The 27135-nt window shown below is 41.1% G+C and overlaps 3 protein-coding genes across 28 annotated transcripts in view; all 3 read left to right on the top strand.

Annotated features, from left to right (window-relative positions):
- Window positions 1-324: 324 nt before the first annotated feature.
- On the top strand, window positions 325-3973 carry LOC108143601. 2 transcript variants are annotated; one of them, XR_005977033.1, is made up of 5 exons: window positions 325-628; window positions 687-1055; window positions 1243-1897; window positions 1953-3682; window positions 3743-3973. XR_005977033.1 is itself a non-coding variant. In XM_017268124.2 (4 exons), the coding sequence occupies exons 1-4, from the start codon at window positions 528-530 to the stop codon at window positions 2859-2861; spliced, it is 2034 nt and encodes a 677-aa protein (XP_017123613.1). In that variant the 5' UTR covers window positions 325-527; the 3' UTR covers window positions 2862-3973. The 2 variants fall into 2 exon arrangements, 1 of the variants encoding a protein (XP_017123613.1); XM_017268124.2 differs by having other exon boundaries at window positions 1953-3973.
- A 168-nt stretch (window positions 3974-4141) lies between these two features.
- The window catches only part of LOC108143378 (MAP/microtubule affinity-regulating kinase 3), a 31396-nt gene continuing 8402 nt past the window's right edge, over window positions 4142-27135 (top strand). The window contains exons 1-13 of one of the 25 annotated variants that reach the window (XM_017267722.2): window positions 4142-4213; window positions 17650-19197; window positions 19540-19755; window positions 19817-20037; window positions 20144-20425; window positions 20491-20684; window positions 21804-21916; window positions 21992-22175; window positions 22671-22785; window positions 22845-22972; window positions 23044-23206; window positions 23749-23862; window positions 26944-27032. In XM_017267722.2, the coding sequence (XP_017123211.1) occupies window positions 17830-19197; window positions 19540-19755; window positions 19817-20037; window positions 20144-20425; window positions 20491-20684; window positions 21804-21916; window positions 21992-22175; window positions 22671-22785; window positions 22845-22972; window positions 23044-23206; window positions 23749-23862; window positions 26944-27032 (3187 nt within the window). In that variant the 5' untranslated portion in view covers window positions 4142-4213; window positions 17650-17829. Of the gene's footprint in view, window positions 4214-4784; window positions 4897-8067; window positions 8889-10806; window positions 11588-13005; window positions 14354-14806; window positions 16785-17649; window positions 19198-19539; window positions 19756-19816; window positions 20038-20143; window positions 20426-20490; window positions 20685-20976; window positions 21413-21803; window positions 21917-21991; window positions 22176-22670; window positions 22786-22844; window positions 22973-23043; window positions 23207-23748; window positions 23863-26943; window positions 27033-27135 lie in introns of those variants that run through there. The other 24 variants (XM_017267737.2, XM_041707277.1, XM_017267725.2 and 21 more) reach the window with 24 other exon arrangements.
- Window positions 4783-7632, top strand: LOC108143382 (meiotic recombination protein W68). The gene is made up of 3 exons (XM_017267747.2): window positions 4783-4896; window positions 6323-6761; window positions 6820-7632. Exons 2-3 carry the CDS (start codon window positions 6395-6397, stop codon window positions 7446-7448), a joined length of 996 nt encoding a protein of 331 aa, XP_017123236.1. The 5' UTR covers window positions 4783-4896; window positions 6323-6394; the 3' UTR covers window positions 7449-7632.

Here is a 27135-nt window from a genome sequence, read left to right as displayed (position 1 = left end):
AAATTTGCTAGCAATATTTATTGCATTGCATTCGACAGATTATTTTTTTTAATACAAATTATAATCCGCGCATAGCGGATACCCAAACCGGGTTGAAAAATTTGCTAGCAATATTTATTGCATTGCATTCGACAGATTATTTTAATACAAATTATAATATAAACGACATAAATATGGTCTTTAATTGGTTTTCAATTTTTTGAACCAAGATTATTAATACAATTGGAAACCTTTATTATTTTGACCGAAATACACCTCTACTTTTTCACACTGTCCCATTACGAAATCAAAATGACGAAGGACGCCGAATTTAAATAGTTGCGCATCACTACTGCCATCCCTAGATTCATGCGATATATTTGGGGTTATTCCATGCGCGCGCTAATGCTGAAATGCACACCCGGCGTTTCTTGAAAATAGCTAAAGCATAGCCAGTATCTGGATATTAAAGTGACTTGACCACCAAAGAGCGACTGAGGAACCAGTCGGGTTATAAAGACAAGGACACAAATCCCTCGAATCACAAAATGATAACCCTACTAATACCGCTGGCGGCCACGGTACTGCCGATTTTGGCCATTCTCTTTGTGGCGGGCACGTTCCTCTACAAATTATATGTAAATATACGGTGAGTGCTGCTAACCGCATTATCAGGTAATTGCAACTAATTTCCGGAGTATCCGCAGTTCCCGCTACGACGCCAGGGTCAACTGCTGGTTCTGCAATGGAAACGCACGAGTTCCCTACGCAAATCGAAACAGTTGGACCTGTCCAAAATGCGAGCAGTACAATGGGTTCACCAAAGATGGGGACTACAACCGGGATATGACGTCGCAGCGGGACTGCAGCCTCGGATCCCAGAAGAACAGCTCCCAGGGCAGCTCCAGCATCTGCGCAAACTCGTACTACGCCGACGTCCTGGCTGCTAATCCTCCAGCACCGAAAAATGGCCTATGCGATCCGTGCAACGAGGCGCAGCGCCTGAAGGTCGAGAAACTGTCACAATTCGAGCCCAAGAATGAGTCGCGATTCGATCAGGAACTAAAGGTTTACAGGTGGGATAAAAAAACTATGAAATTCTACAAAAGGTGCTGTCAAATCGGCAAGAAACCTTTATACAAATGGTGGCAGCAAAAGATAGCTTGACTTATGTTAAAATCAGGTCCAGTATTTAAGACGTAGAGCCACAAAAATGTTTATGGTTTCCCTATATTATATTATATATATCATATTTCCGCACAGAGAACGACTGGAGAAGCAGTTTCGTTTGTGCAGCAGCTGCGAACGGCATTTGAACAAGGTCCTGCACGAAAAGAAGAAGATGGTTTTGAGTTCCAAGTTCCTCAACTACATCATCAAGGGAGCATCGCTGCTCAAGCAGCCGCATTTTAACCGCTTGGCCAGTGCCCAAAAGCAGCAAAAACTTCATCGATACCGCGTGCTGATGACTATTTTAACCGTGGTCAACATTCTGTGCCTCCTCTGCAGCTTGCCACATGGAACAATCAATCAATTTAGGACGTTCCTTGGCGATTTCTTGGGAAAAGCCTTGTTTTATGTCTACTCTCATGTGCTGGCCTTGATCCGAGTGACGACTGCGGTCATTGGAACTTTCCTGGAACGGCGAGAAACAACTGCCAAACTATTATTATATGGCCGCACCTTTGGCAAACTCTTGCTTTACTCGGTGGGCTTAAGTCAGCAGCAGGTGCAGCAGGCAACCTTTGCATCTTGTTTCGTTGGGGTCTACCCATATGCCATGTTGGCCGTGAGTTTCCTACACAAGATCAACGACGGACTGAAATTCACGAGGTTCACCATTGTCCTGCTGTTATGGAGTGCGTATGCAGCGGGAATCGAACTCTTGGCTCCTCATATGAATGGAATCTCTTTTATAGTAAGTTTGTTGAGCTTTTAATATATATATCAAACTCTAACAAAGTCTTTTACAGCTGCTGGGTAGTGTGCTCACCCTAGCTTTGTTGGCTACCAATAAATCCAATCTGCTTAGTCAAGTGTCCCAGAACGAATCCGCTTGCGAGAGTTTCCATCGTCTCTGTGCGGACGAATGCGATGAGGAAACGCTCAGCATGCTCAGTCAGCAGTTGAGTGGATGCAGCAATAACAGTAATGGGAATCTTTCCCTGCCCTCCGCCTCTGTTTGCCACTCGCCGGCCCCCACGATCTCGCAGCGAACCATCCAACCGCCAGCTTCACTGCTTTCTCTGGATTCGTTGCGTCTGTCGAAGCAACAGCATGCTTGGTCCTCGAACTATGGAGGAGCGTCTACGGTGGTTACACCGCCCCCCCAACCAGGGATGATGTTCCAGCAGAAACCAATGAGGCCATTGGAGTCCCAATGGTATCGTCCTGCACCCAATAACCTGGCCCAAAACCAGGCTTTCACCAGGTCCACACACAATCTGTTGATGCCATCACGTTTGCCAGCGATGAGCAGGAATGTCGGTGGGGCCGATGTAGGAGCTTGGGTGGCGGCCAATCAAAGTATCAACCAGGACTTAAGCACCGCCAGTCTGATGAGACACTACGAGGAGAAACAGCAGCAGCAACTCTCCCGCACATCTTCGCAGTCTTCCGGATTCGAGTCGCAGATCCGACAAGAAACACAATGGGGAACAGCTGCTCAGCCATCGAGGGACTACGGCTGGTCCGAGACCCAAGGAAGTCAGCGTAACCTGGCGGTCTTCCCGCCCCTAGCATCGCCCACGCCCACATTGATGGCTAGTGAATATCAATACCCGAGGACAACTATGCCGCAGCAACAGGCCACAGTTCAACCGGGAGATTTACTGAAACGGTGGATGGAGATCAGTTCCAAAACCTCACAGCCAATTCACTAATTTGTGATAAGGTTCTCAAATTTTGAGGAAACCAAGAAGAATTGTAAGATTCACAGAAATCATAAAAATCTTAGGGATTCTTAGGGTTGCAAAAAAACCACTGCCAGTAAGAACATCTAAAAGGTTTGACTTTATTTAATTGTCAATTAACTTCTTAGTGACATATTTATTATTTTTGATATTGCTTAAGACTATCAGGTCTACAGTTTTCCTAAAGACTATTATATATATTTTTTTTCCATAAAGATCAATAGTTATTTCCAACAATATCAAGATAAACAGGGCCTTGTGGCATTACTCAAAGTGTAAACTAAAACATCAAAGTCTATAAATAGGTAGAGGGAGGATAGAGTTAAGTAAATTATCCTTAGAATTAAGACATAACTTTAGTCGTCTGTTTTTATAGTTAAAACCATATGACCTTTAACATTATTTAGATCAATTTCTATGATACAAATGTAAATTTATTGAAATAAAAGTGGAATAAATATAAAAGGTCGTTTGTTATTGACCCTTAATTTAAACTATTATTTAAATGACAAACAGTTTTCATAACTTTGTTAAGTTTCTTTAATGATCTGACGTTTTTGTTTAAATGAGCTGGTAATAGTTTTGAATTGTTGTTTGCACTTTCTCTTAAGATCGCTTAAAGATTCTCTTTGTCTAACGTTCCCTCTCTTAGCAGAACTTGTCTGAAACGTTGTTGCCAGACTGTTGTTCTTGCTGCCAGGAAATTAGATTTTCTGATCGACTTCCAGAAGTATTTATTGTATAACAATTATTCTTATAGAACAAGTGTGTAATTTGGGCAGTTGTACCGTGTAGGTTTTTATTTTATAATCTGTTAAGCCATATTTAAATAAATGTATTTTCAATTTTAGCAATTCTTGTGAAATCGCGAAAACCATTTAGACGCTTCTTAACAAAAGTTTAACGACGTAATGTACATAGGATATTTATTAAGATTAAAATATATGTTATATATTATGTCAACGAATCATTTGCTAGGCATATCATTTTCGGATCACCAATGTTTAAATGACTATAGATATTTAAAAAAATTGGGACTATTGCTTAAATCTCAATAAATTATAGAGCCCTAGTAGCATTTTTATATTTTGCATCGTTGTTGCGTTTTTCATGTAGCGCTCAATTCTTCACTTAAAAAACGTACCGGAAAACGATTTTAGTAGATTTTTTTCCGATATTGGAACATTTTTAGGTTGTTTTGTCGCCAGCCAGCTGGCAACACTGCTACAATATGGCTGCCGTATCGTAATGTGAATTTTTTTGGGAGACCGAGACGTACATACTTTTGTTGCTGCCAAAGTGGATGTGGACAGAGGAAAATAGTAATATTTAACTACGTTGCGTGAACGGGATGATCGTCGTAACCAAGTTGCGACCACCGACAGCGGCTTAATCGGCTGATAATAATAATCGACTTAATATCAAGTTACCCCATCGCGGATACACATTAGTTTTGCGAAGGGCAGAGCAGCGCAGAGCATAGCGAATTTCCATTTATTGCCAACAAGACTCTTGTTGTTGTTGTTAGTGTTCAGTGAGGGGGGACAAAAGGGGCTAACAATTGCGTTCGTAATCTTCGTGAAAAATCGGTGACCGTTCTTTTCCTAAAACATCGCGATAAAGAATATAAGAAAGAAAAATCTGATTGAAAACCCAAGAGCTGCTGTGCGAGAGCGAGCGAGCGGGAGCGGGCGAGCTAGCGAGTGAGCGAGTGAGAAAGCTATGTATTGCATTTGCATTTCGTTGTGTGTGTCGTCGTTTTCGTATTCGTTTTCGCCTCTGCTTCGGTAAAAGTCGGTAAAAAGCCTTTCCAACTAAACCACTTTCGGGGAATTGGATTCGGAAGAAGGAAAATCGAAATTAAATAATAATAATGCGTTACATCGATGGCAACAGCGATTCCCAGCTAGCGAATCCTCTCTAAGCGGAGAGCGAAGGGAGAACAGCAACAGCTATAGCTTTTCACGCCTCTTTGGGCCGATCGGAAGTTACATATATTTGATTGGTAAGTACAAGAAGTGGCAGCGCCATGGATGGCCAGCAAATCAATACTTTAAGGGGCTGCCATTCCGTTTCGTTCCGTTCGTTAGTTTTCCTAGCCCATTCGTTGGCGCTCTCTCTCATGAGAAAACGGACCCCCGCCCGCCCCCAAACACCACCTAAACGTCTGTGTGTGCGTGCTCTGTAATAACGAGTACACTTTTCTGCACATACAAAAAAAAAAAACAGAAAAAAGAAAGACCGAATAAAGAAATTCACATAAATTTATGGCACTCTCGGTCTTCTACGCGCTCTCTATATCCAATAGTGTGTGTGTTTTAATTTTTAAAAAACAGTTGTTTTCACGGAAAGGGAATTTTTCTTTTGGTGATATTTTTAGCCAGCAAGCTCCTTTCGGATATTATTTATAACCCCCCTCGAAATGTTTCCACGCAACGATTTACGCGATAAACTTTTACAAAGTATAAGTATGTGCAAGCCCACTTGATTTTCGGTATGTAAGTCTACGAATTGCTTACGTATTTATGAAATATTACTGTGCGTAGGTCGGTGGGCGTGTGTGTGTGTGCCGCCTTCAGTTTCCACTTATTTTCCTGGGGATTTCCGCTTGTGACAAAGGCATTCAAAAAAAAGAAACAGGGGGCGTGGCTCTCTCTGCAATTAATTTAGATCAATAATTCGCCTCTACTCGAAAGTCTGTTAAAATGTGAAATCAAACAACTAAAAGAAACAACATTCGAATTCAGATAAAATTTATATTTCCTAGAAGTTTGTGAAAATGAGCGAAATAGCGATAAATGAAAAAAATGCAAAGCTTTATTGTAATTGTTTCAGTATAAGTCTTCAACAACCAAGTATTTGTTAAAATGCAGCTAGCGGGTAAAGCCATAATAAAAAAATCATAAATTGGCATTGATACGATTTTACGTTCTTAGTAGAATAAATAATATAAAGAAAACCAAATAAAAATTTAAAGTATAAAATTAAGTATTAGAAAAAACTAATAATTTAAACAATAATATCAATATATTTACGTGATGTTACTAAAATGTAGTAGATTTTTAAAAACTTATATAATAATTCACACTTAATCATAAGACAGCTAAAGCTATTATGATATAAAAAATATATTAAAGAATTAATTTTAAATAAATTTAACAATTTGGCGCAAATTTTTGAATATCAAAAAGCAAAAAGGGCCAAAGTTTATTAATAATATTAATATTTAATTACATTAGTTTTAGTAGTATATAAAAATATAATATAAGACAAAGAAAACAGAAAATTGTATTCATGTAATTCGGGTGTTAATGGGCTTTTAAAAAATTTTTTTTTTCTAATCATCCAAAAATAAATTTACACTAACAAACTTTCACAAATATGATTATTGTATAACAATTAATTAATACTTTTCATACCATCAAACCAAGTTTTTAGATTGTAGCAGAACGAACTCACGAAGATAACAATTAGTATTGAATAAGAAAAAATTTACTTTAATAATGGGTGAACTGGTGGAGAATTTAGAACGGATTGCCCTTGAGCTGGTGGCAAACTTGGTCCACGGCAATGCCACTTTAAGGGTTCCCCGAAATTCATTACCGAACATGACCACGGCATATCGACGGGTTACATATAATAGCCGCGGAAGCCGGCATAGTTTTTGCCTGCTGGTTTACATGCTGTCCCGGGTCCACCGATTGCAAGTTCGCGGTGGCAGCTTCACCGTCCGTGGACTTTACTACGGTGATTCAATGCTGATCCGGTCGCAGTCCAGGATTGCCGAAGCCAGGCTGGATGTCTGTCGAATGCTGAATACTTCCCCCTTAAGTTTGGGCATCCTGGCCGCCTCCAAGGGCCTGATGTCAGGTGAGTCCCCCTGGAATCCCTGACCAAAGGCCGCCCAGCTGATCTGTTCCTCTTGCAGGCGATGTACGGCTGCTAATGACGAATGGGGATGTAATGGACAGCAGTTTGTATTGTGGACCGATGACGCTGCCCACAGATCCCGAGAAGGTTGATCGCATCGAAACCCAGGCGGACTTCGTTTTAGTTGTTGAAAAAGAGTCGGTGTTTGAGAGTCTGCTGTCCAAGAATGTGTTTAACACTATTGACCGACGCTTCATCCTGATAACTGGCAAAGGATATCCCGATTGTTGCACTCGAAGGATGGTCCATCGGCTCACTGAGGAGAACCAGCTGCCGGCCTACATTCTCGTGGACGCCGATCCTTTTGGCATCGAGATTATGCTTGTCTACCGCCATGGCTCGCAGACCATGAGTTTTTCCAGCCAAGGACTTGACACACCTTCACTGCGTTGGATTGGACTACACCCCTCCGAGATTCCCGCCCTCGGCACTGGAGCGGTTGCCCTGGGCACCGGCGACAACAAGAAAATCAATGACCTCCTCGCCCGCAAGGACTTGGAGCCGGGAGTGCGCCAGGAACTGCGCATGCTGCAGGACGTTCAGCTAAAGGCCGAAATCGAGAGTGTCATCGACTTCCTGACCGACGACTATATACCGAACAAAATCAATCGGAATTTGTTTTTGTAGAGTAGGGTGGTAAACCTCATGAGCGAATTGATTAGTTTATACTGCTTACTGTTAAAATTTAAAAATAACTATATGTATAGAAATATAATAAGATTCATGTATATGGTAATGTGAGTAGTTCGCGTAATCGGCTTTCCAATAATATTTGAACTGATTAAAATATTCCGCTGATTACGCAAAATAATGAAGCAAGTCGTCAAAGTTAATTTACTTTCCATTGTTTATGTCCAACGGTCTATATACGCCAAATAGTATTTACTTAAAACTTATATGATACACAAAAGAAACGAGTTGAATGGTTAGATCAAGTAAATATCTGAATAATTGGCGGATAATGGCTATTGTTACTCTGGTAATATCTGAGTTTTCAGTTTCAAGTTGTTGGTGTTGAGTGGACAGCTTGATTTCGAGCGGACAAAGCTAGTAGAACCAAGCAGACAAAGGAGATTATTTATTGTGCTCTTAAAAGTATTGTGGCTTAAGGTCGGTTATCTGAGTCGGTAATTGACTACGTTTTTGATAATGCCAAGGGAATGACCAGCAATTAAATGAGCACCGATAGACACAAGCGTGCAGCTTTATTCAACTCTATACTAATTGTGGTTATATTTCTTTGCAGATGTGAAGGAGTTCCACGGATGGTAGAAACCCACTGGGCATTTGACTAATTTTAAGCACTGAAACTTGAAAGACTCACCGGAAAATACTCGAATCTCACGTGCAGAATCTCTAAGAACCCATTTGAATTATTGAAATATGTCGACAGCAATGCGAACCACACTGCAGCCAGTTCCTGAAGCCCTGCCAGCGGAGAGCGTGTCCAATGGCACCTCCTCCAATGTTGCAGCGCCCGCGGCGCCAGCGACGAGCGCCACAAATGCGGCGCCACCGCTGGCCGCCGTCTCCAGCACAACCGCCACCTACGCCACCAACTCAATCAGCACATCCTCACATTCGGTCAAGGATCAGCAGCAACAGCAGCAGCAGCAGCAGCAGCAGCACGACTCAGCCAATGCCAACATTGTGTCACTGCCACCAACGACAACGCCAGTCGCCAACACAACAATGATGCCCATTGTAACGTCCTCGAATTCGGCCAGCAGCAATAGTACTACGGCCACGCCCACGACAACATCGGGGGCGGGGGCAGCGACAGGTGGAGTGGGCTCAGTGACCCCAGCGCCCGTTTCGGCGGCATCGGCCAACACCAATCACTCGCACCAGCACAGCCACCAGCACCATCATCATGTGGCCAACAACATGACCACGGACGGTGCCCGCTTGTCCAGCAACAACTCGGCGGCGGTGGCAAGCTCAGCGATTAACCACCACCACCATCACGCCCCCGGCAGCGGTGTGGCGCCCGCCGTGAACAAGAACGTGCTAAGCACCCACTCGGCTCATCCCTCCGCGATCAAGCAAAGAACCTCGTCCGCCAAGGTGAGTACTCCCTTGCTTTGCCAATCCCTGTATCTGTCACCCGTCCCCACGTCTTTAAGTCGGTCTCTTTTGGGAGCCTTGTTCACCAACCGTGTTCGGTGCCATCTTCTAGTTACTATCATCATGAGTCCTGTGGCTTGGGTCATATTTTTCGTATTGTTATTAGTTTTCAAAGGGTGGACTCAAAAAACCCGCTTACTCATATTCAGGTTGTCTGTAAACAACAGAATTCTATCCGAGTTTTCTGTTTACAAGCTTAATTTTGCTTATCATAAAGATATGAGAATAAACATTAGGTTTTTTCAACAATAATTATATATATAAGAAAAAAAAAATAAAACAAAAATTTATTGCTGCCAATGCTCATCGAAATTAAAGTAAAATAATCTGTAGTAGTACAAAAAAAAAGTTTTTCTTTTTTAAATGTTAAGAAAGTACTTTACTTATTAGGAGTCCACCCTTTGTGTCCTTTGAGTCGTATCAAAATTGTCCCAGAATATTGTTGGGTGGGGGGAAAACTTATTTAAATATTCAAGTTATATGTACGTATATTCAATGTGTCTAAATTATGTAATTACGTAATTTTCTTAATAAAGCCCTCACCAAGAGTAATAGTAAACTGCATACAGAACGCAGTTGTGCCAATATATCATATTTGCGACACATTAAGGTCAATGTAAACACAGTTCCAATTAATCTACTTTTGTCCCTATATCGTATTCCATCGCTTTTGTTACGCTTAAGAACTAAAAACATAAATAGTGGTCAGTAAAGTCATTATCTACTGAGGAATGTGTATATATGTATTTAGGTTACCATCAGGATGATTTTATAATACAGTTGCAGTTGCCAGTGGAATACTTCTGATTTATGTTAACTTCTCGCATGCTAATGGGAACCAACAAAAGTCTTAGCCACTTGCTAATTGGTAACCACAACATGGTTTAAAGTATCTAAAAATGATGTGGACTTTGCTTCATTTGAAAGGCGAAAAGGCTGAGTCAATACAGCTGACTACTTCCATTCAGAAATGCAATTATAGTATTTTAAACCATTCTCGATAATCACATCACATTATTCTAGCTCTCTTTTTTTTCTCTCTCAGTCTTTCCGTTCGTTGTCTAAGCCAAATTCATGAGATCTCTGCACTTCTCTCCGCACAAGCATATAACTGTTTTGATTTGAAATATTTTTCTGCGAGAGTGTGTATGCTTTATCCGATCCGACAAACACTTGAATAGTTAAAATGGTGTAGGTAAATAAGCTTAACTAGTTGCCGTTGTGGATGTTAAGTGTGCAATCGAAAGAGTAACTAACTTACAAAGATCTTAACTAATAGCACAAGAATATTATCGTTGGCGAGTTTTTTTTCGAAAACTTTTATTTTTCGTATATTTAGGCTTTATATTTTTTAAATCTTTCTGAATTTTTTGAGTTTTTAGAAAGACCTCAATTTTGTTTTATTAAATTTAATTGTTTGAGTATTACAATACAATTTGAGTTCTCGAATTACTTGTAAAGTATATCGTCAAAGACTTTATTTTATTTTTTCCTACGCTGAAAACAACATGAAGCTTAATTTAAGGAAATAAATATTCAACTTTCTCTAACATTTTTTTTGTAGAATAAGCTTTAAAATTCTACTGTAGAACTTTCTAAAGATCTTAAAGACTTCTAGGAACACTGTTTCAGTGTTTTCATATTAGAGTTTCATTGTACATTAGTTTCGTACAGTGCTTGAATTCAATTGTTTTCTAAATATTTAAAATTTCTTGGAGTTTTCTGTTTTATTTTTTGAGAATCCCTATAAAGCTCTTGACTCTTTGTTGTGGGTTTCTCAATTTATGCTAAGTCGGGTATTAATTTTTGTTTCGATGTGGTATATTTGTGGAATCCAAGCTCGGCTCGCGGACAGGTTCCAAAAATTATATGGAGATCCCTTTGCCATGCTAAGCTCTTCCGAGTTCTCTCTTTTTAGCTTTAAAGTTTCTCAATGTTTGGCGAGCAATGTGTGTTGTTGTTCCTACCAGTTTTTTTTGTTGCAGTGTGTGTGTGCCACGCGTTTGTGTGGTTATGAATCACCTGCATTTACCTGCAGATTGCATACGATTTATAGGGTGTGTCGTCGTTGTCTTGGAGTAGATACAACAACACTAAAAAAATTAAAAATAATAACAGCAACAACGACCTTCCCAGACGCAGAACTTTGGCGAAAATGCCAAGCTCGCGCTCGCCACATCCACAATTACATTCCACAGCCACAATGGGAGCCAGCATGTAGCGATGGTCGAAAGCTTGTTTTAGTATTAAGTTCCACTTCATTCGTGTGGTCACCGTCGCGCTGTTTCTGTTGTCATTATCCGTCGCTCTCCGCCGATATCGTTTTGCCGTAGTAGCTATAGCTGTATCGTTATCGCCCCGCGATGAGTTGACTCCGGGTATTGTTTTTTTCTTCTTTCAATTTTTAATTCGCCATTCTGCCATTGTGACCAGTTATTATCGCACAAGCACAAGGGCGGCGTTACGTCAAAACAATACAAAAAGCGAGCAAAAAAAGCCAAGAAAAGCGAAGAGATTGCAAAAAGTTAGAGCGCAGTATATAATTGTAATCATAATCCCAGGGCGTTACAACATCCGCGATAATAAACGTCACTGGCTAATCTGATCAACGGGAGCTTAGAATGAAATCAAGGGCATGAGTACGCAGCTTAAAATAAACCGAATTGACGTAGAAAAGGCACAGTCACAATCACAGTCGCACTCTCTAAATACTAAGTACACACGCACGTGTGTTTATAAATAAATTCGGTTAAATAGTGTTTAATTTATAAATTTCCAGCCTGGTTTGGCTGTGCATATGTGTGTGTTGCAGTTCCAGTGAAATATATCCAGCTTTTTGAGCCACAACCAATTCATCTCGCAGATACATTGAGAAATGAGCCAATTGCGGGTGATAAGTTAATTTAATTATAAAGTACGAGTATAACAAGAAATAAAAAAAAGAAAAACAGTAGTAGTGCAAGCGAAAAGAACGAAAGCGGAATGAAAAGGAAAAATGAACAAATTCCTACCCAAACACACACGCGCAAAAGCAACAGTCTAAGTGTGTGCTAGTGTGCGTGTAAGTAACGCTTAAACGAGGTAACTAGCAGAAGAACAGCAACAACAAAAGAGAGAGCGAGAAGGAATCACAGAAATAGCAATAGCAATGTGTGGGGCTTCATCGTTGTCTCTTTAACGCGTATGATTGTTGTTGCTGGTCATCTACTATCTGTGTTTCTGTATCGGGCGTGCCAAGGCTTACGATCCACAATCCATATTCACTCACACCCGCAAGCTCAGCTGGAACGCGTGTGGATCTTATCGCGAGTGTCTTGTATCTACAAAAACTGACAAACACAGACACACACACACTGAGATGTGTAAAGTGCGATAACTGATAAGAGACAAGTGTTTCTACCTAAAACTACCATAAACCCTACCTTTCACCAACACCCCCTCGCATCTGTAAGCAACAACTTTAAAAATATTCCAGATCCACAGCCAGAAAGATAGTCCACAACTTATGCACATAGCTAAAGTTATCAAAACTTGTATCCTAATTTTTAACTAAACCAAAAAACAATCAAGATAAACTTTTCTTCGAACATTAGATAACAAAAATAAAGAAAAAAACTTTATTTGTGCCAATGATAGTACAGTTTGATAACTGAACAAAATTGTGAAGGAAATTTATCAGATATAATTTTATGTGCCGTTGCGTTATGCGAAAAAGAATATACAAATTTACATTTTATAAAAAGAATTAAGAATTTGAAAAATACAACTACAAAAGCTTAAAAAAATATGGAAAATAAAAATTTTACACTCAAACTTTAACACAATCTCAAAGTTGTTATTGGCCACATAAAGAAGGAATAAATGTAAAATACAATTTCTTTTCCTTATTATGTTTATTTTTAATATATATGATAATTTATTTCGATAGTAATGTTTTTCTCTGTGCATTAAAAGGCAAAATAAAAGAGCTCTATAAGTTCTCTGCTGTGACTGTGATTGAAAATAGTGACTGTGACTTTTACTGCGTCTTCAATGTTCACTCATTGTGCTCTAATAGAATTAAAAAAGATGGACTTTTCGAAATAAAAGCGACAAAGCAGCGCCTGAATTGTGATTGTGCCACACTAAACGAACAAAATTTATTCATACTTTTATATGCATACAAACACCCGCGCACTTAGGGATCTCAATGTTTATACACGAAAATCGCTGTGATATTTGCCAACGCGAAGAACGAGGGAATATGTGTCAAAGTTTTGTTGCAACTGGGCCATTAATTCGTGTACCGTGAAAACCGTGCCACGACGAGAACGGAAAACACTAACCGAACCAACCGCACCACCCACCAAAAACAACAACAGTAATCCACCATGGGCCAGACTTCGAGTCACCGGCAGACACACCACAACAACAACAACAAGGAGGAACCACAACTGGCCCCACAGTTTGGAAATCGGCGAACCTCCACTCGCAAATCGACGTCTTCGAAACATTACCCCACACTGGTGCAGCCATTGCGCAAGGATGAGCTTTCCTTGTTGCGAGATTCACTTCTGCGCAATGGCAGTATAATGCGCAAGAATCCGGAACGTCGACCGGTTACGATCAGCGAGCTGAAGCCGGCTAATCCTGGCCAGGGTACCTCCGGTAGTGCCCTGCCCATAACAGCAGAGGATGCAGCGGGTGGCAGCAGCAGTAGTACTACCCAGCTGATGGCTTTTCAACTCCCCGTGGATCGTAGTGCCAAGACTGACGACCTGGCCGCCGAATCTTCTGCTGCCGCTGCAGTAGTGGCGCCCAAGGAGGGACGCAATGAGTTCTACATTGTGGGCGATGGATATCATCGCACGGATCACTGCTACTATCGCAGTCCCAACGGTGATTTCCACAAGTTGCCATCGGATTCCTTTCACAAGATGTCCGAGGGCTGTTTTGTGCGGATGGCCGATGGTGTATTCCGTCGCTTGGAGGTGCCCACCAAGGCGCAGATATCCCGACGATCCAGTAGGGCCGAGGAAATAGGTGATGCCACTAGCCAGGGAAATGGCAGTGCCGCCACCAATGTGAAGAGCCAGCTGATGAGGTTTCTCAAGCGCTCCAAAAGCCACACACCCGCCACTATTGCCAAGTTGCAGCGGGAAAAGGAGGAGGCTCGGGCGGAGCGGAAACAACGGCTCTCAAATGCCTTGCGGCAGAAAAATCTGGCGGCCACAAATGCAGCCTCGGCGGCGGGTAACTCATCCTATGCAACCGGTGGTGGTGCTGGTGGTGGCACCGTCAGTAGTCGAAACAACAAGATCGTGGTGACGATGATCGAGAACGGCGGCTTGCCCATTGTGGCCACCAGCAAGGCGGAAAGGCCCAAAGCCAAGGAATCAACCAGTGAAAAGGCACGCACCTCAAGGGTATGTATTTATGGTTGGTGACACAAGGTATACGGATAGTGGGATTTGGTAATTATACAGTTATGTTGTTTGATTAAAGCCAAGTTTTCAATAGAAAGGGATTATAGGCAGGGCTTTAGCGGCTTCAAGAGAGTTTTCCAAAAATAAAAAAGAACAACACATGACCCTGCTGGCTGTTGTTAGGCCAGAGCTCTAGGGGTTGTATGTGATTTAGTTCCACTTAAGAGCCATAAAGCTTGTCATCGGTCTATCACACTCACCAATTCATTTATCAACATTGCGATTTGTTCGATGTTGTGTTGCCATCTCCTTATCCCTACCACTTTTTCATTCAACCTAATTGTAATCGTTGTTTCGTTGTTGTCTGTTTCTGTCACGGTTTTGGGTTTGTTCTCCACAATCAAATGATTTACGATTTCTTTTATTTTGATTACGGATTTTGTTTTATTTCAGATTTTTGTTACCCCACATTGATTCCTCATTACCCAAACGGAATCTAAAACATTTTCAGTCTGATTGCCCACCTGATATAGGGACCTAATGCTTACACATTTACAGACTAAGGGATTGAGTTCAAGATTACTGATTCCCGGTTTTAAATCATCCCAAGTTGCTTAGTCGGGGGACAAGTTCATAATAGTTGACCTCTTTACATTTCCCTGCTGTCAGCAAACATGCAAAACTTGCAATTCTATCTGTAATGTTTTGGTTGGGACTTGAAAGGCTTGACTCAAATCTCGTGTCTTGTTTTAATGTAGATTAAGCTGCAAGTTATTCAATTAGCTCAATTAATACGGACATGTTTCACCGGCTCCGCTTCCAGATACCTCGTAGTAGTTAATTGAACCCAACATCACTTGGAAAGCTAAAAATTAGCAGAATGATCCAATATATAAATGAGACAGTTATTTTGTATCTAACAGAGTCGGAATAATTTCTTTGTTTGTTAGTTGATTTATGGGTTCTCCATAATTTTTTCTCATTCAGTTTTACTTAGTTGTAAATAGAAAAGATAAGCGAAAGTTTTTAATTAGGAAACCAATTGAAAAGACCTGCAAACTAAAATTACCTAGGTGGTGTCTCTTATACATTGGAAGCTATGAATATTTCAAAAGCAAAATTTTAAGAATGTTTGAGAGTTTTATTAATTATTATTAGCAACAGTAAGCTTTAAAGGGACCGTTTAAATTTAATCTCAAGCAGTAAATGACAAACATATTTTTTTGTATAATTATTCGTTTAGAAAAAAACAGTATTTAAATGATTATTTTCGTGTTAAAGATTCGAAAGATTTTGTGTTTTACTTGAGAAACAAAGATGTTTATATTTGAAATGTATTCAATAAGTTTAGCTTAATGGAAACAACTTTATTATAAAGTCTAAAATTGTGAAGTCCGTATCAGGTAGGGCCTTAAGGTGCCATTTTAAAGTTGGGGAACTAAAATAATGATTTCTTTCTAACGTCATAAAGTGTCCTTCGATAATTAGTAAATTACACATGGCTTTCACTCTGTAAATCATTGAAGAATAAAGTAGGGAGAAGTTGATTACTAGGAAAACTCCCTAATAGTTTTTAAAACCGGAAACTCTTGATTTTAATAGATAAGTGAAGGTGTCTGATTGATATACTGTGTATGTGTGAATCAGGGAAGAAGCGCTTTGCGTAACTTGGGGAACTTGTATATTGCGCACATGCGCAGAACACTAATCTCTGTCAGCAAACACAGTTAACATTTTCTTTCCCAGCGTTACGCTCAGGTGATATCGCACTCACACCTACATACCTTTGGGCTCCAAACGGGGCTTCTCTTTGTGGGAGAACTAGCACACAGATACACTATGTGATTGTGGTGCTCCACCAGTGGAGAGAGCTGCCCACTGATCGCCAATGTGTGTGTGTGTGTGTGTGCTGTGTTGGTGTATTAAGGCCGATGGCTCTGCCGCAGTCGACGTCGCTGCCCAGACCGATTCCGTGCTTTGGAATACTCCGTGCTCTCGCTCTCCGGCACTCCAGTTCCAGTTGCTGAGTAGCCAAGTGGCTCTTTGGCTGCTGAGCTGTTGCTGTTTCTGTCGCTTTAGCTGTGTTTTTGGTGTTTTTTCGGTGTCTTCTGCGTTTTGTAGATGTAGTCGTCGGCGGCGTTTACGTCAGAGTTACAGAGGAGCCAACCAAAGCAATAATTTAATACCCCCACGTAAAGCGAGTGCGAAAATTGCGAAAGCCGCGTGCCTCTCCGATAAGATAAGCGTGTGGCTAAAGAACTCCTCCGGCCAACGAAAACGAACCTTTAATAATCGGGATTTGCGCGAAATGTGATTTTTTTTATAACTCAAGTGATAAATAAGAAAAGTACCCACACACTTTTAAACCTCCGATGTATATAAGCTAACTGTGTTTTTTCAGCAGTGAAAAAGTCGGCTCAATTGTCTAAAAGTAGTTCATTTGCCTTGATGTGTGTGTGCTGGTGTGCGCACGATTGTATGTGTGTGTGCATTGGAGCTTTTCGCTTTGCTCACTGAAGCAGCGACGAAAAATGAAATAAAACCAGCCAACTAACGAACATATGAACGAATTGTTCAGATACTTGTAGATCTCCACATCGTAACTATTTAGACAGTAATTAAAGCAACAAAGGAAAATAGCGAAAAGGCAAATGAATCATAAAACAGAAAACAGAAATGAGAGCGTAGGAGGGGGATGGGCGGAGGGCAGGAAAAGCGTGACACACACACGAGTGAGTGAGAGGTCGAGAGGGAGAGAGCATCTCAGCTGAGCTTGTGCAACAGCAGTAGAAGTAGAAAAGAGCGATGGAAAACAAACACACAAACAAGAGCTCACCTCCACCACAGGTGTGTGTGTGCGAGAGCGTAGGTGACTGCTCTCTCGCGCACTCTCTTTTGGTGGGTAAAGGTGTGTAGGTATATTGCCCTCCCTTTCGCTCCCCCACTTTGCCGAGTGTTTATTTCAGTGTCACCGGGGAGACAGATTAGCTCTTGTCCGCCTGTTGTCGTAAATATCACACACGCTCTCCCCCTCCGCCCATATACGTACGTATATAAATGGAAGTTGCTGCCTTTAGCTGGCTGTGTGTTTAATTCATTTTCGAGGTTTTAATGCGCAACAACTGCGACTTGTTGTGTGTTGGTTAGGCGACAAAAAACAAACAAAAGCTGCGTTGAGAATTTAGAAAGCCCAATGTAAGCACACACACATGCAGTTCGGTGTGAGCTGCATTGTACTGCCGATTTTCAGTTACAAAAAAAAATCTCCAATTTAATAAATTTTCCTTAACTCACAGTGTAAGAACATTAAATACACGCCAAGCGCCAGTTGAAAAATATATAAAAAAGAAAAAGTTGCGATCTCTCCGAGCAACAAGTACTTGTGCACCAACACACACACAGGCAAAGGTAGTGCCACGACAAAAGAGAGAAAAAAAACACAGAGAAATCAAAACCAAAAGCAAAACGGAGGAGCAATGGAGGCCACCACTACCACGACACCTGACTTAAATCGCGGCGATGCCACCAGGAAGAGTGTGCGACTGTATGCCGCCCGCAAGGGGGCGGCACCTGCACCGCCCAAGCTAACTGTGGCGCCCTCTAGCAATCAAAATAACAACAATAACAATAGCTGTGAACAATTGCCGGAAACGGAAATGGATCTTCAGCGAACTCATCTTGCCAGCAAGGATCTCGAAGGAGTCGCCGACGATGATAGCATTGTGGAGCTGCGGCGACGTAATGTGCAGGCGACTCCATTGCCCAGGATTGCCGTTTCCGCCCTGCCCACTCTGCAGCCACATCCCAAGCCAAAGGAGCGCCAGAAGCCAGTGCCCAGTAGCCTCCTGTCCACCGAGGACGATGTTGGCGTGTCCTTCGCCCTCGGCTCCATCGAGAAGCACATCCACAACGTGGAGGAGAGCTTCAAGCAACAGCAGCAAAACCAGCAACAATCGCAATCCTCCATGGACGTTATGAAGCTGGAAATTAAGCGCAAGCAGAGCAAGCGATATGGCGAAACGGAAAACCTTTTACGACCGGGTATTAGTGACATGTCCTCGGAAAATGATTTCCAGTATCTGGGCGGCAGGCGGGCAGGCGAACTGGACGCTAGCAACGAGCTGATGCTATCGGAATTTCAGCGTGGGAGCGATGGACGTAACTCGATCGGTGCCTATTCCAAGAATTCAACTGCAGCCTCAAATGGAACAAATGCTGCGAAGGCCAAACTAGCACGTACTGCCTCGGATACGAAGAACAACGACACTTTGCTGGCCATGCGGGCCACCCTCAAGCAGAAGCAGCACTTGCAGGACGAGAAGCAGCCGGCAGTTTGGCGACCAGCCGGCACCGCACCCACTCCGGCGGCCAGAAGCTCATCGTCCACATCCTCCACCTCCGCCTCGCCCAGTCGTGGCGGAAGCAGCAGCAGCGTCGTGGACGGAGTGGCTTCATCCAAACTAACTGCTACCACTATATCGGCGACCAAGAGACGTGAGGAGAATTTGCGACAATTCGAAGCTCTGTTGGCCCAGAAGTCTTCACACCGTCACCCTGCGTCCTCAGGAGCAACTGGTGCTTCGGGCACGGCAACCAGTACCGCCAGCGCGAAGAGGCGTTCAGAACGGCCGATTGTGGCGCCTATTCCGCCGTACAATTCCAGCCGAGCAGAGCCGGTGACCAGCTCGACCAGAGCCAGTGTGGATCCAAAATCCACTTCGGGACATGGATCGGGGTCCGGCTCGAGGCCAGCAGTTCCGCCTGTGGTACACCATCATCGTACTGGCCACGTTCCAAGCGTAGTGGCGAATCGCAGCAATGTTTACAGCAACAATGCTGCACAGGTAAACCTTAACTTTGCAGGACAAAAACGAATTTCATGTTGTGTCTTCTCAATTTTTAAAATCACCATAATAACACTATTTTAATATCGACCATTCTCAAGGGAAACACCTATATAAATGTGTTTTTTAAAGTCACATCAACTTTTAAACGATACAAATTTAAAGATATTTGTGTTAAAGAATTATCTCTGAAACAATGTGCTCAGTGTCTTCATTTGATTGATATTCACTATATCTTCGACTAGGATAAGTTTTGGGGAGCACTAGATATTTGACCACATTTGCCAATCCCTGATATACACCACCAAAAGTTATCTTTACTTATCCGTACGCTTTTTGCAGGGTTCGCCTAACATGCAGATGCGGAGTAGTGCTCCCATGCGATGGCGCGCTACGGAAGAGCATATCGGCAAATACAAACTCATAAAGACGATCGGCAAGGGTAATTTTGCAAAGGTGAAACTTGCGAAACACCTGCCCACTGGCAAGGAAGTGGCCATCAAGATAATTGACAAGACTCAACTCAATCCTGGGTCACTACAGAAGCTCTTCAGAGAGGTTTGTTGTTAAGCTTACAATAGTTGATTGGACCTAAGAGCTAATCCCACTCTGCCCACAGGTTAGAATAATGAAGATGCTGGATCACCCCAACATAGTTAAATTGTTCCAAGTAATCGAAACTGAGAAGACGCTTTATTTAATCATGGAGTATGCGTCCGGTGGTGAGGTCTTCGACTATCTGGTTCTACACGGACGCATGAAGGAGAAGGAGGCGCGCGTCAAGTTTCGACAAATCGTCTCAGCCGTGCAATACTGTCATCAGAAAAGAATAATACACAGGTGAGGGCAAATCATTACTATAAGCTTAACAATGCTTAACAATTTGTTTAATTATATGTTAGTGTATTTATCTGTTGGCTAAAATAAATTTAATTTTCGTTAACAGGGACTTAAAAGCTGAAAACCTTTTGCTGGATAGCGAATTGAATATCAAAATCGCTGACTTTGGCTTTTCGAACGAGTTCACGCCCGGCTCAAAGCTGGACACGTTCTGCGGCAGTCCGCCGTACGCGGCTCCGGAACTGTTTCAGGGCAAGAAGTACGACGGACCCGAGGTCGATGTGTGGTCGCTTGGCGTCATCCTGTATACGTTAGTGAGCGGATCCCTGCCCTTCGATGGCTCCACCTTAAGGGAGTTGCGCGAACGCGTGCTCAGAGGCAAATATAGGTAAGCGAACGATTCAAGATGAATCTGTTACGAATGGAAATTAACTACTACAATTATGCCCTCAGAATTCCCTTCTATATGTCCACTGACTGCGAAAACTTGCTCCGCAAATTCTTAGTACTGAATCCCGCAAAGCGTGCTAGTCTTGAAACAATCATGGGCGACAAGTGGATGAACATGGGGTTTGAGGAGGACGAACTCAAGCCCTACATTGAGCCCAAAGCCGATTTAGCCGATCCCAAGCGGATAGGTAAGACGGGTACTGTATACAAAATTCATTACTAATACTATTAACGAATTGTGTGTGGACTGGTGTTTTGCCTGCCAATTAGTTATTTTGTTATATTTTTCTCTATCTCTGCATCTGCTATGTAACATTACTAATAATTATATGTCAACTATTTTTTTATGAACATGTTGCTTTGATTTTGTAGTTAAATGTTGCTTACAGACTTCCCTTTTTTTGGGATTTCCCAGTGTTGTGCTATCCTTTTGGTTATAATTTACATTTATATACCTTCATGGTGTTTCGTTTGTTAATTCTCACATAGCTGCGGGGTCACAAACCGGTGTCAAGAATTCGCTATCGATTCGGCGTAGTGCGTACAACTTGATGTTGATGGTGAACTTTCTGATCGACGAGCGGAAGAATCCACCCAAAAATGTATGCAATCCGTGTAGTGGACACGTTAACGTTCGTCGTCCAGAGTTCCGCATTAACCACCAACTCTCTATTCTCTTTCTTACTTTCTGTCCGCCAAATCCAACAAACAGGCCGTCCAGGAAAAAACTTCAGATATCAAACCGGCTCTAGAGAACGGATAATCTCAAATATTTAAAAAACTTGAACAGCCAGCCAAGGGAAATCAAATATTGATTTTATTTTCTTGTATTTTTTTTTTTGGTTTTTGTATTACTCGTTGCCTGTGTAAATTACTGTCGGTATGTGCACATAAATAAGAGAAATAAATTGGGTTCTCTGAGAAGTTTACTTTTTTTTTATTCATGTCGTCGCGTTCCAATTCAAACACAAAGCTATAATTGCCTCCGGTTTGGGTCCTGTAACGGCGATGACAATTGTATTATTTAAGTTTGCTAGTTGCATGGTTTTTATACATAATTACCTAGTTTTGTACTTAATGTTCTGACTGCCGATTGGTCAGTTGAAGGCCAAGAGAACACACAATTCCGGCTACTCCAAATTGAACCATATCAGTTCGAGTATCGGCGACCTCCCTCTAGCCAAATATATATATATGTAAACGTAATGAATTTGCATGCGCTATCTAAACGTATTAAAGTGTCGATTAAATGTCCATAAACATCATCCACTTACAACCAACCAAACTGTTTGTCATTTCCGCATCGCGATGCTTAGAAGCTCTAGTCGCGATGGGCTACAATCGGTCGGAGATCGAGGCTTCGCTCTCCCAGGTGCGCTACGATGATGTATTTGCAACGTATTTACTGCTGGGACGCAAGAGCACAGACGTAAGTTTGTATATCGGATTGCCTTTCGGCATTCGGGCCGGAACAAGTACTAAAAAGAGTCTTTATCCCACGCAGCCGGAAAGTGACGGATCGCGATCCGGTTCATCGCTCTCACTGCGCAACATCTCGGGCAACGATGCGGGCGCCAATGCTGGCAGTGCGGGTGTGCAGAGTCCCACACACAGAGGTGTCCACAGGAGCATATCGGCGTCCAGTACGAAGCCAAGTCGCAGAGCCTCGTCCGGTGCGGAAACATTGCGTAAGTCCCGCTTTGGGGCTAACGGTTTACCTATTATTTTTTTTTTTTTAAAAACATTCTTGGTCGGACATCCAGGATTTAGAAAAAAACTTAACTAACCTTTTCCCAAAAATACTAATTTGAATCGATTGCTAGATGATCAACACTGAACATTAATGTTGTAATGTATCCTGTTTTTAATTTAAAGTCTTTTGATTGTCGGAATTTTGTAAACAAAAAATATGTTGTTTTCAAATTAAGTGAATAGATAAAATTTGTTTTAAAAACTGTTGTCAAATATTAACAAACTTTTCTATTTACGTAAGCTATATTCCTCAGTGACTTATTTAAGCAGGCTTGAAACGCAAATGAAATCAAAGAAATCCGTATAAATTATGTTTAATGACTAGGGTTTTTCTATGTTTTGATTCCGCCCAAGATATTTTTACTCAAGCTAAATTTTTGCCAATCCCAAGGAGTACACATTTTAATTAATCGATTCACATTTAATTACAGGTGTTGGACCGACAAACGCGGCAGCAACAGTGGCGGCTGCCACGGGAGCCGTGGGTGCGGTAAATCCAAGCAATAATTACAATGCTGCAGGATCAGCGGCAGATCGGTCATCAGTGTAAGTAGCTTAAGTAGAAAATTTGATATTGTAATAAAGCATAAAATTATCCTCGGCAGTGGCGGCAACTTCAAGCGTCAGAACACGATCGACTCGGCTACGATTAAGGAGAACACAGCGCGACTGGCCGCTCAAAATCCGAGGCCCGCTTCGGCCACCCAAAAGATGCTCCCCACGGCAGACCCCAGTGAGTGATATGCAGATGATTGGAATGAGCAAATGTTTGACCTCATTTGAATGTTATCATCGAATTTACAGCACTGAACAGTCCCGCCAAGCCGCGAACGGCAACGAAGTACGACCCGACGAACGGCAATCGCACGGTCAGCGGCACAAGTGGCATCATTCCACGCCGCTCCACCACGCTGTATGAGAAGACTTCGTCGACGGAGAAAACCAATGTTATTCCTGCGGAGACAAAGTACGTGAGAGTTGTGCTGGTTCTGTTAGCGTATCGTCTCCTGACGACATAAGTTCTAGCTTGAAACCTAAACTGCTGTACGAAATACCCGGTTATTGTTTGCATCACATTCCCCGTTTGGCAGGCTTGTTTAGTTGTTCAGTCAGTCGGTAGCTGTGGAGCCTGCCACAAATTATATATTATTTGCCTTTGGTTCGCACGCAATACGATCTGTCAAATTGGATCGTATACGGAGGTTAGAGAGCATCTAGTTAACGCAACAGCTTACACTCCCATCAACACAGAGATGTAGAGGAGATCGTTCAAAGATTCCCAGTGAATACGAGCGACATTTTATTGTATATAGTCACGCACAGTTGAGTTATCTTTAGTTGCCGTGCCGTTGGCACATTCAAAAATGTACTTTATCTTGTTTTCACATTCATTTCATTTGGTTATATTTGAAAACCGAAACTCTTACCAAACAAATCCAAAACAAAGTCATATTTACGATTACGATTCTACCACTTTTCGGCCTAAACCTGAAACATGCACATTACCAGCAGTGGATCGGCAGCTCCCGCTGGAAAAGGTCATACCAAAAGCGCGTCTGTCTCGAGCCCTCGCCCCTCTACAGACGGATGCGTCTCGGTCTCGAATGATCCGCTCGGAACGAGGTATACACTTGAGTAATTAACAAAAAAAAAACGCAACAACCAAACAAACCAAATTCTGTTAGTTTGATTACCGGATTATTTGAAATTCAACTGCTTTTGGTTTCTTCCTTATCATTTAAATATTGGCTGGCATTTTATTTGTTTGGGAGAATTATTGTGCATTAGTCGACAATCATTTCACCGAATCGTCTCCATGAATCATCGACTCAGTATCAGTCACAATGACCTTTGTATACCCGCTATCTTTAAAAAACAAATAAACAAGCACTCTCATACATATGACATACCTTTTCTAGATGTTCCGTTTAAGTCTGGGCCTGTGACTTTTTAAAACCCTTAATCGGATAAAATTGCAATAACTTCTATTTTTTTTATATACATATTCGAAGTGTTTTTGGTATAGAATTAGAGACTAGAAATTAGAGAATATTTGTCCCTGAATCATGCTTGTATTTCCAGTCAATAATAACTATTTTAGTAGCCCCTTTATATAAATATTTAAAAATTTGAAGAATAAAACTGCCGAAGAGGTATCTGTGCTGTGCGTGATATGTTACATCTCAGTTAAATGCTTGTGTCCCAACTGTAGATTTTTTGGAGAAGAGTTAGGGATATTTATTCTTAAGTTTGAATATGGATGGAACCCACCCAGCGTTATTAAATGGTTAACATTTATACTTATCTCTGTAATTATAAGTATTTATTAGGTATTTTGTTTGATTTGTTCACTGTTTACTCTCCTATTAGTTTATAGTGTTGGCCTTTCCTAGTTTCGTTCTATTTGTTTTGTATTTATCTAATTATCCAATGTAATTTTAACGACCTAACAATTTGATCAATTGAATAATGTAAATTTCTTATCTTTTCATGTTTTTTACAATTTTGAACATTGTCTGTTTACAAACCAAATGTCTAATTTTGATAACTACTACACTACCACATATGTACATCCATTCTTTGTGGCGTTCTATATCCGCAACTACAAATAACACCACCACAACCTACGAATCTGAATCTGAATCTGCAACAACCTCCTTCGTCCTCCTATCGGCGCTCGCTCAATTATTGTACTACTCTACTATTACTACCCTTTCGATCGTACTCGTAATGCAAATTGAAAACCTGAACAAAACCAACAATAATCCAACAACTCAAACAAATCCGATTTGAAAATGCAAATGCATATACTGAAATGAATGTGGTTCGAAATGAATTCAATTTGGATTCGTACCGAACCAAACCAATCGAACAAATTTGGTGAGTGAAAACTGCAATCTTACAATAAGTGATAGAGATATCTATTGTGCCTCATTTAATCAAGGGTCGTGAGCGTGTCCTTATTATTACAATAATTGCAATTTCCTTGCAATCATTGTATGCGTAATAATATTTTCATCGACTTGATGTGTATTGCTTATTCGTATTTTTCACGTAATCTTTGAGCAAAAAGTAAATAAGCGAACACGACCCTTTCCATAAACAGATATATTGCTTAAGTATCTACAACTAGCGTACGGTTTGGTTTTATATTTCTCATTTTGTTGATCTACTTTCGCATATTTTGTAATTCATTTTAACGAAATTCAATTGGCGGCGATGCCAAGACATATAATTGCTCGAGTAATGCTCCCTTGGTGTCCAAGTAAACTAAATTCGAGTACCGGATGTTGTATACCCCTAAGAAGTGAATAGTTTTTTATTTCGTATTCGCATTGGGAAACTCCAAACAGTCGCGAGCAAGTTTTTAAATAAATAAGAACTCATTTTATTGTTTTTTTCCTCATGCATGTATGTCTCTGTCAGTAAAACTCTATATTGACTCTACTACCATCGCCAGTATAATTGAATTTTTCCCATTATTGTGTGTTTTTGTTTACTGTTAATGTTACTACTACCTACAAAAATTTTAAAACTCAGTTTGATATAGTTTGTAATTGTGCTGCTGTTGTAACTTTTGTAACTGAACATAACTACTATGTGCTCTCCAATGTACGACTTCCATGTATCTAACTGTTTAACTACTACATGCGTATTTCTTCAAACAACAACAACTCCTATTCTTTTCTATGATTATCGCGTATCGCGTTAGGCCGTATTGCCTTAGACGAGCTTATTAGTTTGTACTAATAATAACAATCCAGTTGATTTCGCTCCATCTGATGAACATTAAGTTGTAATACATGAAGTTTCGATGGCCTGTCGATCGCATGTCTCATATAACGCATAACGCTTTCATGTAGTTTGGAGGATCCAAGCTTCTTGTTTGCCGAGCTTTCCAATATACTCTACATTCATGCATATGCTCATGTCCATAGAACCAACGAAACAGTTGAAGTTTGTCGTATCCTATTTTATTTATAAGAAACGTACTTTAAGTGCTTGTCTTTTTAAGAAAATTTACATGATCTATTTTTATTTTTTCTTTTCATTTTGTTTATGTCTGCAACGTGATCGATAAAAAAAACCAAAATACAAAACCATAAACCCTTGGTTAACGTCATCAATTTGTCACATCAATCAAACGAACTGCTTGATTCGCGCTGCTCTGACCATCTACACCCGCCTGCCGCCATCCTACATAAAACCCAAAAACCAATCCAAACCAAACTGATCCCGAATTACGAATTACGAACACGAATTCAAATAAACCACGAATTGGCCAATGACGCATCATGGGTAACACTTGGACCTCCAATAACCAAACGACTCTACTCGAATTGATTCGATTTGATGATGATGACCAACTCCCAACGCCCATTACTCATACCACTCACCAAAAACATTATCTCTCTCTCACACACACACACACAACACGATCATGACATGTGACAAACGCTCGAACGCTCGAATGGTTCTGTACAAACGAATACACGATTACACGATTGCCAAACAAAAACAATCAACAAATATTTAATGGAAAAACAAACAAAAAACCAACAATCTTATACTGATAAAATCATATTCGTTTCCCGAAATGCGATTCATTGGATTTGAATGTACTCTCCGACGAACTGATTCGATACTGATTTGATTTCCATTCATACCTGTGTGTGTATATGTATCGTACTTGTACATATATAGTCTGTTCGATCGACTTAGAATGGCATCGGCTGTTAAATCAAGCAGACACTTTCCAAGGAATGTTCCATCACGTTCAACCTTTCACTCTGGTGAGTTTTCTGTTCACTTATTTTTATTAGTTTTAATAATAATAATTTAATTTTATCCACACCTCCTTCTACTAAAAACCCAAAAAAACATATATATTTTCGA

Source organism: Drosophila elegans, unplaced genomic scaffold, assembly GCF_018152505.1.
Source record: "Drosophila elegans isolate 14027-0461.03 unplaced genomic scaffold, ASM1815250v1 contig_183, whole genome shotgun sequence".
NCBI lineage: Eukaryota > Metazoa > Arthropoda > Insecta > Diptera > Drosophilidae > Drosophila > Drosophila elegans.
The sequence above is the reverse complement of the archived record's forward strand: the minus strand, read 5'-3'. Positions and strand labels throughout refer to the sequence as shown.